This window comes from Vidua macroura, chromosome 12 (genome assembly GCF_024509145.1).
Source record: "Vidua macroura isolate BioBank_ID:100142 chromosome 12, ASM2450914v1, whole genome shotgun sequence".
NCBI lineage: Eukaryota > Metazoa > Chordata > Aves > Passeriformes > Viduidae > Vidua > Vidua macroura.
In genome coordinates, this window is record NC_071582.1 from 1,112,565 (window position 1) to 1,127,094 (window position 14,530).

Consider the following 14,530-nt stretch of genomic DNA (forward strand, 5'->3'; position numbering starts at 1 on the left):
AGGGACTGACGGCTGGGGACAGAGGGACTGGGGACAGAGGGGCTGGGGACAGAGGGACAGAGGGGCTGGGGACAGCGGGACAGAGGGACAGAGGGACTGGGGACAGAGGGGCTGGGGCAGCGGGACAGAGGGACAGAGGGACTGGGGACAGAGGGACAGAGGGGCTGGGGACAGCGGGACAGAGGGACAGAGGGACAGAGGGACTGGGGACAGAGGGACAGAGGGACAGAGGGACAGAGGGACAGTGGGACTGGGGACAGAGGGACAGAGGGACTGGGGACAGAGGGACAGAGGGGCTGGGGACAGAGGGACAGAGGGACAGAGGGACAGGGGGACAGAGGGACAGAGGGACAGAGGGACAGGGGGACAGAGGGACAGAGGGGCTGGGGACAGAGGGACAGAGGGACAGAGGGACAGTGGGACTGGGGACAGAGGGACAGAGGGACTGGGGACAGAGGGACAGAGGGAGTGGGGACAGAGGGACAGAGGGACAGAGGGACAGGGGGACAGAGGGACAGAGGGACAGAGGGACAGGGGGACAGAGGGACAGAGGGGCTGGGGACAGAGGGACAGAGGGACAGGGGGACAGAGGGACAGAGGGACAGGGGACAGAGGGACTGGGGACAGAGGGACAGAGGGGCTGGGGACAGAGGGACAGAGGGACAGGGGGACAGAGGGACAGAGGGGCTGGGGACAGAGGGACAGAGGGACAGGGGGACAGAGGGACAGAGGGACAGAGGGACAGAGGGACTGGGGACAGCGGGACAGAGGGACAGAGGGACTGGGGACAGAGGGACAGAGGGACAGAGGGACAGAGGGACAGAGGGACTGGGGACAGAGGGACTGGGGGACAGAGGGACTGGGGGACAGAGGGACGCGGGGACAGCGGGACGTGTGGACAGAGGAACATCGGGACAGCGGTCCATCGGGACAGAAGGACACTGGGACATGGGGACACCGGAACGGGGCAGCTCTCCGGGCACACGCGGCAGGGGCAGCGCCTCATCCCAGCGCTGCCCCGCACTCCAGCCCGCCTCACCCCTGGAACACCGCAGCCTTTTCCCTTGGCCTTCCCTGCCGTGCTCACCTCGGGCCACCCTTGGGCCGCTTTGGTGGCCGCTCTTGGCAGCTCTTTTGCCCTGTGGCATTGCCTACTCGAGGAAGCAATCCTTCTAGGGTCTCTTATGTGGCAGGAATCTTTGGGCCAACATTCCGGTTATGTTTTCCTCTTCCCGGCTTAATTTAACTTTTGTTGCTTCTCTGCATCAGAACTAAATAATCCCTTACATAAGTGCTCTCAGCCTGCAGATTTGGGGAGGCAGAACACAAAGGCAGGCCTGTGCTACAACTTGATGTACTTTTGGTTACGTGATACCACCATGTACTAATGAAGAGAGGGCACGACAAAGGTTCTTTAGCTCCTTCCCTCCAACTGTGTTCTTCTCCCCCTGTCCCTGTGGGAAGACAGTGTATTCCTATTTGACTATTCCCTAGTTAAAATTGTTTATATGAGACTGGTTCTTCAAGCCAGATAAATCTGGAAGATTTATCTGGCTTGAAGAACCAGTCTCATATAAACAATTTTAACTTTCCAGATAAATCTGGAAGATTTGTCTCAGCAGATTGGGGACAAGTTAAGACTCTTGTCTAGAAAAAAAATAATCACCTTGGTGAGTACATTGCCATACCACATTCTTGCAGGTGTCACACAGATGTTGTTCTGAGGTTGCTCAGTTGTGCCTGGAGCTAATGTGAGTGCAAGCCAGGGCTGGGATTGGGGTGTGTAAAGGAGTATCCCAATGGACACTGGCTGCATCAGAGAATCTAGCCCTGGTGTTTAATGCTATTAAGTCTCACATCAGAAATCTCTCCTCCAGGTCCCACACTCTGCTGTGGTTTTTGGTAATTTTCTGCCAAGATCACAGTTGCAGTGTTCTAGGTACAGAACACAATAGAATGTACCAAGCAGGGTAGATTCTGAAACCAGTGACAGCATCTGCTCTGCCTCCCCGAGCCAAAACAGGTTGAAACTGTGGGTGGAAATATGGGGAATCCTATGGAAAGTAAGAAGTGTGGAGGCATGGGAAGGAACTGGGAAGGTGTTTGGGGGGGTGTGTGTTGCAGAATGGGCCCAAGTGAGATCCACTGTGATGGTGATATAAAAATGCAATCTATAGGAGAGTAGGAATCATTAGGTTTGTGGCTTTATAGATCAAGGACATGATATTTAAAATTTATTTTTCTGCACCTGTTGGAATTATTTTCTTGTCCTCATTGCTATTCAAAATGTTTCTCTCTGATATCTGATAATTTCATCAATTAGTCTCTTCTAAATCACACAGAAAGTCTTGATCTGAACTCTAACACAGCACTACCGTGATCCATTTTCAACACATTTAACATTAAACACACCTTCTCCTGCTCAGTTATTTGCTATTTTTATTCCTTATTCACAATTCTTAAGCCAGTTCTCAAATTATGTGAGTGCTGTTATGTCAAAAGAGATGTGAATTAGTTATATTCAGAATCCTGTGATTCAGTCTTTCAAATGTTGGTTTAAAGCCAAATATGTTGGTTCTGTTACTTTCCTTTTACTCACTGATGTTGTAAATCTCTATGAAGTTCCCTTCCTTATAAACTCCAGGGCACATACAACTGCTTGAGTCCGTTAGCCTTCATCTGTTTCAGCAGCTTTTTGTGCTTAGAATTTGTTTCTAGCAGGAAAAGAGTCAGATTTACAGAAAGTAATTGCTATGATCATTCTTTGTCTGAGGTTCGGTCTCACATTTGATTCTCAGACTGCTGTTTTCTGTGACTTTTTCTCAGTCATTCTGAGGGAACATGGCTTCAAGTCAGCTTTATAATGGAAAAAAAATCTTATATTTTCTGTCCTTCTTTCACCAGTAAAGGTAGATGGGTTAGTTTTCCAGATGTACTTCACTACCTTTTTTTGGGGGTTTTTTTTTTGGTTTTTTTTTTGTTGTGTTTTGTGGGGTTATTTTGGTTTTTTTTGGGGTTTTGTTTGTTTGTTTGTTTTGTTGGTTTTTTGGTTTGGTTTTTTTTTTTTTTTTGGGGGGGGGTGAGTTTTTGGTGGTTTGTTTGTTTGTTTGTTTGTGGGTTTTTTTTTTTTTTTTTTTTACTGTTGTATCTACCAAACTCAATTTTGTGCATTTGATATTTAAAATTTAGCAGATGCAGATTATGTAAAAATACTGGATCTTGGTAGACCTCGACCTGTGGCCTGTGGACACATGTTATTTCCAAATCAGTAAATGGTTGAAAAGCGCTGGTTTAGTTCCCCAGTCTGTCCTTCCCCATATCGAATGAGGCTGCATCCTGTCACACCTGGTTTGGTGTGACACTGGTAAGGCAGCACTTGAGTCTGTGGAGGGTTTGAACAGGGACAGTACTGTTCCAGGCACAACTCTGCTCCCCAAAATCTAAACTTGCCCACAAAAGAGATAAAAGTAAATGAGAAGCTGTGGATGGTAGGGTTGCTGAGATGCACTCGACCTGTCTTTTCCATGCTGAGTGATGCGGTTGCAGAATCTGGAACTGGCCCAGTTCACCTCAGTGCCTGCCAACTCAGATGCCCTGTGCTGATATTTTAAATGTAGACAAAGTTACCTGCCTATTAAAATAAGAAATCAAAAGGGGGACAGAGGGGCTGAGTATTCAGCTGTGGCTATGATTGCATCTCAGCCCTGGGAGCACTTGAGCTGGGGGTCTGCCCATTCCTTTGCCTCCCACTCCAGGCAGAAATGTATTTAGCAGGACTGAGCCTGGCATCCGACCTCTGCTCCTGAAATCCCTTTTAAGCATCTGTGATGGCAGGGGAAGATAAGCTTGCTGAGCCCTGTAAGGCTTGTGAGCCTGTGGATCCCAAGGAAAGGGTGCAAGTCCTAGGAAGTCAAGGGAAGGTGTGTTGCTCTGCTCTGAACAGTTCTGTGCAACTTTCTTCCCTAACCCAGCTGGGTTTGGAAAAGTATCACATTTTCCTTTTTTCTCTAGCTTGTTAATTTATTTTATCAAATGGAATGAGTCAGATATGGCTGCATGGCTCCTTATTGCTTTCAGAGATGTGTTGTTAATCTGTTTTCAGGAAGCTGTGTGAGCCATTAAGGAGAGAACTAGGTGTGTTCTCTCACTGTATGCACAAGAAGTGTGGTTTCTGATGTGTTTGTGTAGTGGATTTTAATCCCCATCTGCAGCATTGCAAGACTGTGATTAGCATGGCTTGGCTTTCCTGGGGCACCTTTCTTCTAATAAATGAACTCCCACAACTTTCATATAGAACAAAAACATATCATTGACCCTGCTTTGCAGACACCATCCAGCTTTTGACAGTTCAGAAATATTCACTGTTCAGCCACGGAGGTAAGTACAGCCAGAACTACAGAGAAATCCACAAACAGCAGCGTGATCTCCACCAACAGGTTATTGCTGTTTCCTGTACAGGATCGCAAACACTCCTCAGTGGATGAGCCAAAGCACTCCAAAGAAGGGATGTGATTGACCTCACTGCTGACCAGCAGAGGGATGGACTCAGAAGGACTGGAGCTGAAAACTACTCTGACCATCCTGGGTAAAATCATGCAACTTGGTTTTTTGTGGGTTTTTGTTGTTGTTGTTGTTGTTTTGGTTTTTGTTTGTTTGTTTGTTTGGGTTTTTTGTTTGTTTGTTTTTTTGGTGTGGTTTTGTTTTGTTTTGTTTTGGTTTTTTGTTTTGGTTTTTTGTTTGTTTGTTGTTGTTGTTGTTGTTGTTTGGTTGGTTGGTTGGTTGGTTTTGGTTTGGGTTTTTTTTTTTAATGTTAAATTCATGGCCATGGTATTTGAGTGCCTGTAGACATCTCTTTGACACCTATTACTGAAAATCTGGGCAACAGTATCCCTCTCTGTCCCAAGCTGCTCTAGGATAGATTGATTTTGGAATGCCTTTTCTTAACTGTTAAAGGGAAATTGGTGTCTGAGGGACTAATCAATCCCTCACCCACTGCACTCTTGAAACTAGCCTTTTAATCAGCTTTCGTGCACTGATGTATGCTTTTTTCTCAAGGCTTTGAAGGTCACTTCATTATTGAAGCAATGACACTGGTGCTGTGAGCTCAGAATGATGTGAAAGCCTGGCTTTGGCAAGCAGGACAGCTTGTCTTGTATCTTGGTAAAGCAGGATCCTCTTGACTCTTTGTCCAAGGCTTCAGGTGTGGGTCCCACTCTTGTCCTTCTCTTTATGGGTGTCAGGTATTATTTGTCTTTTCTAGTCTCAGGTTCTGTGAAAAAAGTTCAAGAGTCTACCTGGGGATCAACTATTGTCAAACTGCATCATCCATCAGTAAAATCAATTTGCACTTCCTCCCATCTCATTAACTTTATCCTTTACTTTCTCTGTCTATTGAGGTTCAGGGATACAAAAGATCTGGACCTTCCCTATTTCTGAAATGGCAGTTCCTTTTTGGTGCCTGACATTTCCTTTGGGAAAGTGACATCAGAATTAAACAGAAAGACCTCTTTCTAAGTGCTAGGCTGTAAATGAGAGAAATGAGGTGAAAAAAACAAGATTATAAACTGCTCTCAGAGAAACAAATCAATCCTCTGCTAGGCACACTCAACTGAATGTACAGGAGCTTCATTCAGGGGTAAAGCTGGAAATACAGCAGACCTGGAAAAGGCATTCGCAGGAAGAAAATGACTAACACAAACTGAAATTCATCTGTGTTCTGGAATATCCTTTCTTTAAGTCCCAGACAACTGTTGCTTTCATCAAAGCCCATCCATCCTATATTTTACTTCATTTCCTTCTTAATGGCTCATTCTGAGCTCATCTTTCCTTCAGTTCCCTTTGCCCCTTTTTGCTGGCCTTCTGTCTTGCCAGGGACATGCCTGTCTGATCTGTTGGAAACAGGGCTGGCAGTAAATGCTAAGGGGAGAGACAACTTTGGTCTTAACTGTTTGTCTCCTTGTTCTACCCAAGAATGCAATGAGGAATCTGCTATTTTTTTTTTTTTTTCCTGAGAGTTTCAGTTGAAGATTCTTACAAAATTTCCTATATTTAAATAAAAAGGAGGAAAAAGAAACAAAGGAGGTTATGAAGGTATGTTATCTTCAAAACAGGGATTTGGCCAAAGTTCAGCCCCTGGAAGAGGCAATCTAGCTGTATGATAGAAAGAGGTAATCGTGATGGTGAAGATGTGCGTGCAAGTTAGAAAACAGTGGTGCTTACAGGCAATATAGATCAAGGAACTTAAGAGCAACTGTAACTACTGGAATCTGATAGAGTGCTCCTGGGGGGCTGTACCAAGATTCACTACCTTTATTAACCCAAGATGTCAGGTCCTGCCCTGTGTACAATCATTTTGGTCTTTGGGAAACTCTGGGCTTTCCTGAATCATCTTATGATCAACATGAGATTCATGTCAACGTCCCATGGCAAGTCCTGAAGAAAGAAACAGGAATGAGTCAGACATGTCTAACAGCTCTTTACACCTCTGAAGCAGCCTCTGAATTCCAGAAAAGGAGACAGCCCCAATGTGTTCTCAAGGTCTTATCATAGAAACTAATTCACAGCTTGCACAATGCCTACTAAATACCGAGAAGGGCAGGAGAATTCAGAGGAGCGGTGGCTATGCTGCTGCATGTTACTTTTTGAAGCCTGCAACAAAAAGGCAGGTTGAATGAGCTGGGGAAAGTTCTAGCCTGGGTTTGCAGAACACACTTGGCCAATTAAACGAATTGTTTGGCCTGCCTGGTGCTCAGGAGAGGTGTGGCGAGAGTGTGGCGAGGTATGCTCCCAGCCAGCACATCCACACATCTCAGCTGTGCAGCTGCCAAAAAAAAGTGCGATGTCACAGTCAGCGGAGAGGCAGAGGAGAGGGAAGGTAGATGAGAAGACAAGGAGGATGGAAGAGCAGAGCCAGGGATAGAGGCAGCTCTGCTAAGGTGCAGTTCAAACCTGCTAAGCCTACTCACCTAACTGCTGCAGTGAGGCATTCCTGCGAGGGAAATTGGGCTGAGTCACCAAATTCATTCCTCTGCTGTTTCATACATCACACCATGCAACGCCTGACAAAGTCTGCTTTGTTTGGTTTTGTCTCTGGGGTTCCCATAGGGAGGCTCTTCCAGGTCCTCCCTTTATGATAGCTATAGACATTTTCTGCTGCTTATTTATAGCTAGTTTGCCCCTATACTTAAACCATCCCTTATCTCTCAGAGTTCTTTGCCCTGCCTGTTGACGTATTGACACACAACAGTTACATCCACTGTGGCTTCGCTTCGCAGGCTGTACAGTCTAAGCAATAGTTCAGCCTGTCTAGAAGAGCTGAGTTGCACATGCTGTATAATCAGAGCCTTTCAAAGGACAGCTAAAAAAATCCTGTGGACTTTCTGGTATCTTTCATTCAGAGTATTTAACCAGTGTCGATCCTTCCTGCGTCCTTTTGTAGCGAAGCGTGTTCTTTGCAGCTCTCTTTGCTGGAAGGATAGGAATCTCAAGCCCACAAATCAGTAAGACTTCCATATGCTTGGAGCTGGGCATGTGCATAACTGTTTTCTGGATCAAGATTAGAGTTCTCACCACTTGACAAGGTTCAGATTGTGGTTTGTGACATGCTGCCAGTTTGTCTGGAATTAAAGATTTATAAAAAATATCAATTAAAAGAAAGGCAATTCCCTGTTCCAGGTTTATGTGTGTACTGCTTTAATTAATACCTGGTTGGGAAACATGAAGGACACCGTGCAACAACATTGCTTGTATCGCACTTCTTGTCATGTGAGAGCTCCTCCATATTCCCAAAGAACTGACAATTGTCTATATGCAAAGCCAAGAGGGGAAGGGACAAATAAAGGTACAGAGATGGTATTTCCAGTGTCAGGAAGGGGCAGAACCTCTTGATCTCTGAACGTAGCGAGTACTTACTTCACTACCAATGCTTTCGTGCATCGCGATGCTTTTTCTGGGGATAAAATGTTTTACAAACAATTATAGGAAAGCTTAAGTGGAGTAGTAGCAATTTTTCTTGGCCTCTGTGCTGCTGATTTCCAGCCTGCGGTGACTGACAGCAGATGTTATGTGCACGGATCCGCCAGAAACGCCAGTACAGGAATTCCTGGCTTAAGTCGACTGACCTCCGAGGAGTACTGAAGGACTAACAGGACTCTGAGATGACAAGTGCCGCAGTTTTTTTTTCTCAGCCAAACAGGAGTGCGGTGAGGAAGCAATACCGCACGCCCTTCCGCAGGGCTGCGCGGTGGGAGAGGAGGAGCAGCACGGGCGAGCGGTTCCTGCGGCTCGGCAGCAGGAGGGCTGCGCGCCGGGCTGCAGGGGGCAGCGCCCGGGCAGGTGCCGCGGCTCAGCCCTGCCGTGCCGTGCCGTGCCGTGCCGTGCCCGGCGGGGGCGGGAGGCGGCCCCGGGGGCGGAGCGGGGCGCGGACCGGCCCCGGTGCGCGTGTCCCGGGCGCGGGGCCGGGCTATAGGGAGGAGGGCAGGGCGAGGGCGGGGCGGTTGGTGCGGCTGGCCCGGCCCGCCGGGGAGGAAGGGAAGGGAAGGGGAGCGGGTTGCGCTGTTGCCCTTTTAAGCGAGCGAGCGGGCGCCGGAGGCCGGTACAAAGGGAGCTCCGCCGTGCCCCGCCGGCTGGGGCTGCCCCGGCCCCGCCATCTTCCGCCCCGCAGGCGCGGCCGGGGCCAGGGTCGGGCCGGCTGAGTCGGAGGGAGGCGGCGGCAGCGCAGGCCCGGGCCCGGAGATGAGGCCAGGATGTCGGTGTCAGGGCTCAAGGCCGAGCTGAAGTTCCTCGAGTCCATCTTCGACAAGGACCACGAGCGCTTCCGCATCGTCTCCTGGAAGCTGGACGAGCTCCACTGCCAGTTTGTGCTCCTGCCGCCGCCGCCGGGCTCCAGCCCGCAGCCGCCGCCGCCGCTCACCATCCACTGCAACATCACGGTGCGGGGGCCGCGCGGGGCGGGGAGGGCCGGGCACGGCCCGCCCTCGCCATTGTCCGCGGGGCGCGGGGAGGGGGCTCAGCCCCGCCGGGGTGACTCAGCACGGGGGCGCCGCTCCTCAGGGGCTCCGGGGGCGCCCTCCCCGCTGCCACCGTAACAAAAGTTAACAGGGGGCGGGCGGCCCCGGCCTCTCCTCCTGCGCGGCGGGGGCTCCTCCGGGGAGCCCGGGCACGGGGGGAAGGAGACGCGGGCCGCCGCCGCCGCTTCGGGGCCGGGAGCCGCGAGAGCCGGAACAAAGGGCGGCCGGGCCGGGGGCAGCGGGCACAGAGCCCCGGGGCGGCGGCGGCGGCGGCGGGGGGGAGCAGAGGGACCCCCGTGCCCGGCCCGGCCCCGCGGCGGCTGGCGGGACTCCGGTGTGCCGAGCCCGGAGCCGGCGGCGGGCGGGCGCTTTGCCGAGTGCGCCACACGGCCGCGGCCTGGGGCGGGCCCGGCCTGCCCCGCGGGGCAGCCCGAGGGGGCCGCGGCGACGGGAGACTCGTCGGTGTGGCCGTCGTGGCGGGGTAGCGCAGAGCCCCCGTTCTGCCGCCGAAGGGCCGTTTTTAGCATCACGGTGCGTTTAAACTTGCCAGGGGTACCAGCAGCCGTGTCTGAACTGAGGGTCTGCTGCCTGCCGCGGGCTTTGAAGGTTCTCCTTTCTGTGGGTTTTTTCTCCCCCCCTTAAATTCGTTTGGCTTAATATTTTTTATATGAGTGTGATAAAACTGGAGTTTTATTCATATTTCTATGAATAAAACGTTCGGTGTTGTGTGACATAGTAACAATCCTCTGTTTCTTTAGAAGATTAGGGCCTAAACTTGCCGAAGTGTCTGAATATTGGCATCTGGGACTCAGGTACAGGAGAGTGCTGGAGGTTCATTTTTGTTGGGTTGATTGCAGTTCTAAGTGAATTTAAATGCCTTATCAAGATTCGACTGAACAGTGAGGTATTGAAACACTTTGGGTGAAAGTAGCATGTTTGTGTTTAAGGAAGATAAATTCTACTGCCTTTTTTTTGGCTTTGTATGAAAGTTTCAAGCACCATGGTGGTCGAAACATTCATGTAAATGTGAATATTTTGGTACTGAAAGATGAAAATGTGTGTGCAAACCAGGCAAGTCTAATAATAATCATTACCAGATTCTCACTTGCCTTAAATAACTTTATTAAATTAAAGGCGAATCATTAAGTGGATCTTTTGGTTTTCACAGTTAACTGTTATGAGAAGTTGCTTCTGTGGTCATGGGACAGGTGTTTGTTTTACTGGGTACTTTTAAGACATAAGATTCTGGGGTTTTATGGTAAAATAAACAAGAAGTGTTGGTGTTCTTGTTTCCAGACATGCCCTATCAGATGATGGACTTTGTGACTTCCTACAAATATTTTTTATTCAGTAGAGAGTGTTCCATTGCAGAGAAATTCGGCTTTTAGTTTCCACACAACATGATCTATTTCATAAGTCTCACTCTAAACAATAAAATGAGTGGTCTGATGATTGTGCACCCTTAGTTGCCAGTTGAATTTGATGGGTTATTTCTCCTTTTTCAAGTCACAGCTGACAGGTGAGCCAGCAGTAAGACCTGAAGTTGTTGTGCTCAGGATCTGTGCTGTGGTGTTATCTGCTTCTGAGACTGCTTTCATTTGTAACTACTTTTGATAGTAATTCTTATTGCAGAGAAATATGCTGCCTTAGCTGTAGGCCTTTGGTTGAGGTGAGCAAGCGAGAAACCACTTAGGTCACTGTTGTCATATTTGTGTTAGTGAGGAAACAGTGTCTGCAATCTGCTTTACAGTCGCTTGCCCCAAAGGTCAGGAGATCTCTCATATGCCACTAGACTTGTGGCATATGAACTTGCGAAAAGAACAGGAAAAGTGCTCTTTGAAACCTCAGGCCTGAGACTTCTGCTTTGATGAAAGGCTGAGCTTTCTTGAAAGTTCTGAGCTTCTTGCAAGTTCTGTTTACAGTTGCCTGTGAGCAGCTTGGTGCTTTCCAATGTTGACTAATATCTTGCTCTTTGAGGCAGGTGGCTATTTTCCCCATCTGTTAAAAATAAATGGGATAGGGCAACCCGAGATACAGACGTGGCTCCCTGGAAAGAAATGGGCAACAGGTAATAGAGCCAAGAAGAGAAAGCTCATCTCTGGGCTTCCATCCTAGTTTTTTGACACACACTTTAGAACTCGTGTCACAAAAGTGATTTTTTTTTTTTTTTTCCTTCCCCTTCCTACTGAATGGAGTCCCTTGGCCCTAACTCCTGATTGCCTCCAGATATTTTTGGTGGGTTTTGTGGGCACTATAAACTAGAAGAGCCTAGGTCTTTTTTACTGTGCTACAGTGGCTCTGCAGGTACTGAGGGAACTAGGACTTCAAATAGCAGTAGTAGCATGCAAAGACTAGTAAGGCTATAAAGTTGTTGGTAAACATGCTTTTTTTGGGGGAGACTCTACATCAGAAGCTGCTGTCTTAGTGTTTTGGATTTGCAGAGCAAATAAGCAATTTTAACTGTTTGCTTCTTCTAGCTAGTTTTAACCCCTGTGATACTGATCCAGCCAGAGTATTTCCTTTACTCAGCAAGAGCATCCAGTGGGTTGTGTCTGGATGTTCAAGAATCCTGTTAAGGGAGAAGAGTAAGCACAGAGCTCAATCACCACTTCTTTTCTTTGTGGTTCTGTTAGCATACCTCAATAGGTTATGTAAAATGACAGCTGTCCTGCAGTGTGTAGAGATGCTGAGGTTAGGGGATGGAGAAATATCTGGTAGGGAAGGAAGCTTTCAGTAGCTAAAAAGAGATCTGATAACTAAGTTGGCTCTGAAATTCCCAACAAATCTTTTTTTTCTTTCCAGCCTAGAGGGAAGAGGAAATATTCCTCTGGAGATGTGAGGGAGCATATATTAGGAACTGTGTAGGTCTCCACAAGTTTTCTAGACTAAAATTCAGAGTTTGTGAAGTCTGCCACTGGCATTTCTCACTGAGATGATTTGCTGATTGTCTCTGTAGTATAAGTTTGTGGAACTATCAAAGTTCAGTATTGGCTATAGCATCTCAGGGACACTGTACCTGTGACGCTGACCACTGCTTGAAATTAAAGTAAGATACCTTTTACTTGATAGCTCCTCTGTTTATAGAGTGGTAGCTGACTTTGTCCAAGTTTGTCCTTCACTATTTCTGGTAGTGACCTGTATTAGAGCTTACATGGTTAATCAGATTATTTTAAAAGAGACACTTCAGGGTGGAGTCATCCCTGTCAGAAATATTGCTACTTATTCCTGAGAACTGTCCAATTATTGAACTTGTTCAGGCTGTGTACCTTCACATTCCCATTTTGTTACGCCAACAGCAGCGTCTCCATTTGCAGTTTTATTTCTGTTTTCCTCAGGTTTCCATATTAGTTAACAGCACTATTCCAGTTGGTCGAGTTCAATAAACCTTGCCCTATTCCTCGTGTGTTTTGAAATAGTATCAAGCCTCTGGCCTTACTTAGAGGAGTGTGTTTATTGATCATGACTTTAGGTAAGTGTCCTTCAACACAATCTCTAGCTTCAGTTTGGTACCTTATCAGACTTTGGTCATAGTATTGCAAAGGTTGTGTTAGAATTATTCTACGCTGAGGTATTTTCCTTGTTATTTCAAGGAAAAGGACTAGTCTGGATTGCTGTAGAACATTTTGTATTTATGTCATCTCTTCAAAGAGAAACTGGATGTTAATATCTCTCCACCCATATGCAAAATTTCTGTTGAAATTCTGTATCCTCAAGTGACCCTTGCAGTTAGAATGGCAGTTTGTGCCAATTCCATGTGGGAACAGGTTTGCCCTAAACGGAGAGGGGCTGTGATGTGCAGTGATATCCTTCATACTTCAGCAATTCATTTCAGGTGATGTGGCTGACTCAGTGAACTCCTGCTTCTCTGTTGGAAAGAAGCATCTTCTGCTGAAAAATACCCTGCTGCTAAATCAGAGTTAGAAGCTGCTATGAAAGACTTGAAAAGGTTGCTGCCTACAGATAACTGCAATTGATGGGACAAGGCTTTATTTTCCCTTAAAACCAGAATGGATGAAAAGGTATTACCTGTGAAGCTTTTGACAAGTTGGGTGTACACAGAGAGTGAGTGTATTGGAACCTGGGACAGTTCTTCAATGGCATAGGCTTTTCATATTGAACTCACTCCTAGCTAATGCCTAGACAGCTGGTAACCTTTTTAAAAGGTTATTTATTTGTACACAGAACTAACCACATAATGAAGGAGGCATTCCATTCCAACCTTGGATTTATTTATTTTTTGTACATCATTAGGCCTTCTGTAGTTAGGTTGAGACCTTTGTCTCGCAGCATATGCATGTCAGGGCTGTATAAAAGCATACATGGCTTTATCTTGATAGTATGTACTTTTTAGCTAGGGTTAGATATACTTGCTGATTTTTAAAAAGGCACTCATGCAACTATTATCGAACATAACATGCAATAGAAATTGACCAGGCTTAGTATTGTTTTATTTAGCAAACCAAAATTAAGCTAACAAAAAAAATTAAAAGAGTGTGGTGAGGGTTTTAGTGTCTTCTTTTATGTCAAAACTGTAATTGGAAAAAGAATATTGAAAAATGAGTAGGAGAAATCTTTTGTGTTTGGAAGACAATACCTTTCTGATGCCACAGTCTGGTTTTGTGATGTGTGAAAGGCTGTAACCAGTACTTCAGGACTTAAAAGATGGTTCTGTTCTCCTTCATACCTGTAAGATATGAAGTGCTCCTAAAATACCCTAGAAAGCCACAGTGGTGGACTTCAAATAGAAATGCTGGCATATGTTGAGGTCTCAGTGCACAGTAAATTGTGCTCATTTCCAATGGGTTGCTCATGTGAGTTGATGACAGTAACCTCAGAACTGGGATTGTTGTGGTGCTTGAAAGAGCTCCCTGTGCACTTTGATAATTAAAGAAGTTTTATGGAAAGAATTACATTCTTTTTGAGGTGTTCAGGAGGTTTTGTTTATTGGTGCCTTGTTGAGACCCTCAACATGTATTGAAAACTGTGATTGTTAGTAAGAATGAAGCATGATGGTAATAGTGCTGTTTCTCACAGACCAGTAGAGGCTGTGTGCCTTGTGAGGTGGCTGAAATTGAGTTGGCTGCATTAAGGACCTGGCTGGCAGGTAAAAGTTCTGACCGAGTTCTTGTTGATCTGGGCTATTTCCCAGTCTGGTTTAGCTGTGCAAACATCTGTCCCATCACAGCAGGGGCACAGCACTGAGTGGGAGCTGCTGGATCCAGCAGTGCTGGCAGAGCCCTGGGTGGCACTTGGGACTGACCTCTCCTGGGTGCACTGCCTGGGCTGGCACCAGGCCCCTGGGCCTCCACCACTGCCTGCGTTCTTACCGTGACAGCTGGACCAGACTTCACTGCAACGAGTTTGTTTAGCTGAAAAATCTGACTCTTTCCTGGAGACTGCAAGATGCAGAGATGGAGACAGTTCTCTAAATAGTATTATTTTTAGGAAAAAAAAAAAAAAAGGAGGTGAAATTTCTTGATAGGAACAAATGTTTGTAGAAGTTTATTAACAGAAATTACTCC

The 14,530-nt window shown here is 47.0% G+C and overlaps 1 protein-coding gene across 4 annotated transcripts in view; it reads left to right on the forward strand.

Annotated features, from left to right (window-relative positions):
- Positions 1–8,475: 8,475 nt before the first annotated feature.
- Positions 8,476–14,530, forward strand: part of UBE2Q2 (ubiquitin conjugating enzyme E2 Q2) — a 46,477-nt gene continuing 40,422 nt past the window's right edge. Inside the window, exon 1 of one of the 4 annotated variants that reach the window (XM_053988216.1) lies at positions 8,476–8,930. In XM_053988216.1, coding sequence (XP_053844191.1) covers positions 8,745–8,930 — 186 coding nt within the window. In that variant the 5' untranslated portion in view covers positions 8,476–8,744. Of the gene's footprint in view, positions 8,931–12,889; positions 13,028–14,530 lie in introns of those variants that run through there. The other 3 variants (XM_053988214.1, XM_053988215.1, XM_053988217.1) reach the window with 3 other exon arrangements.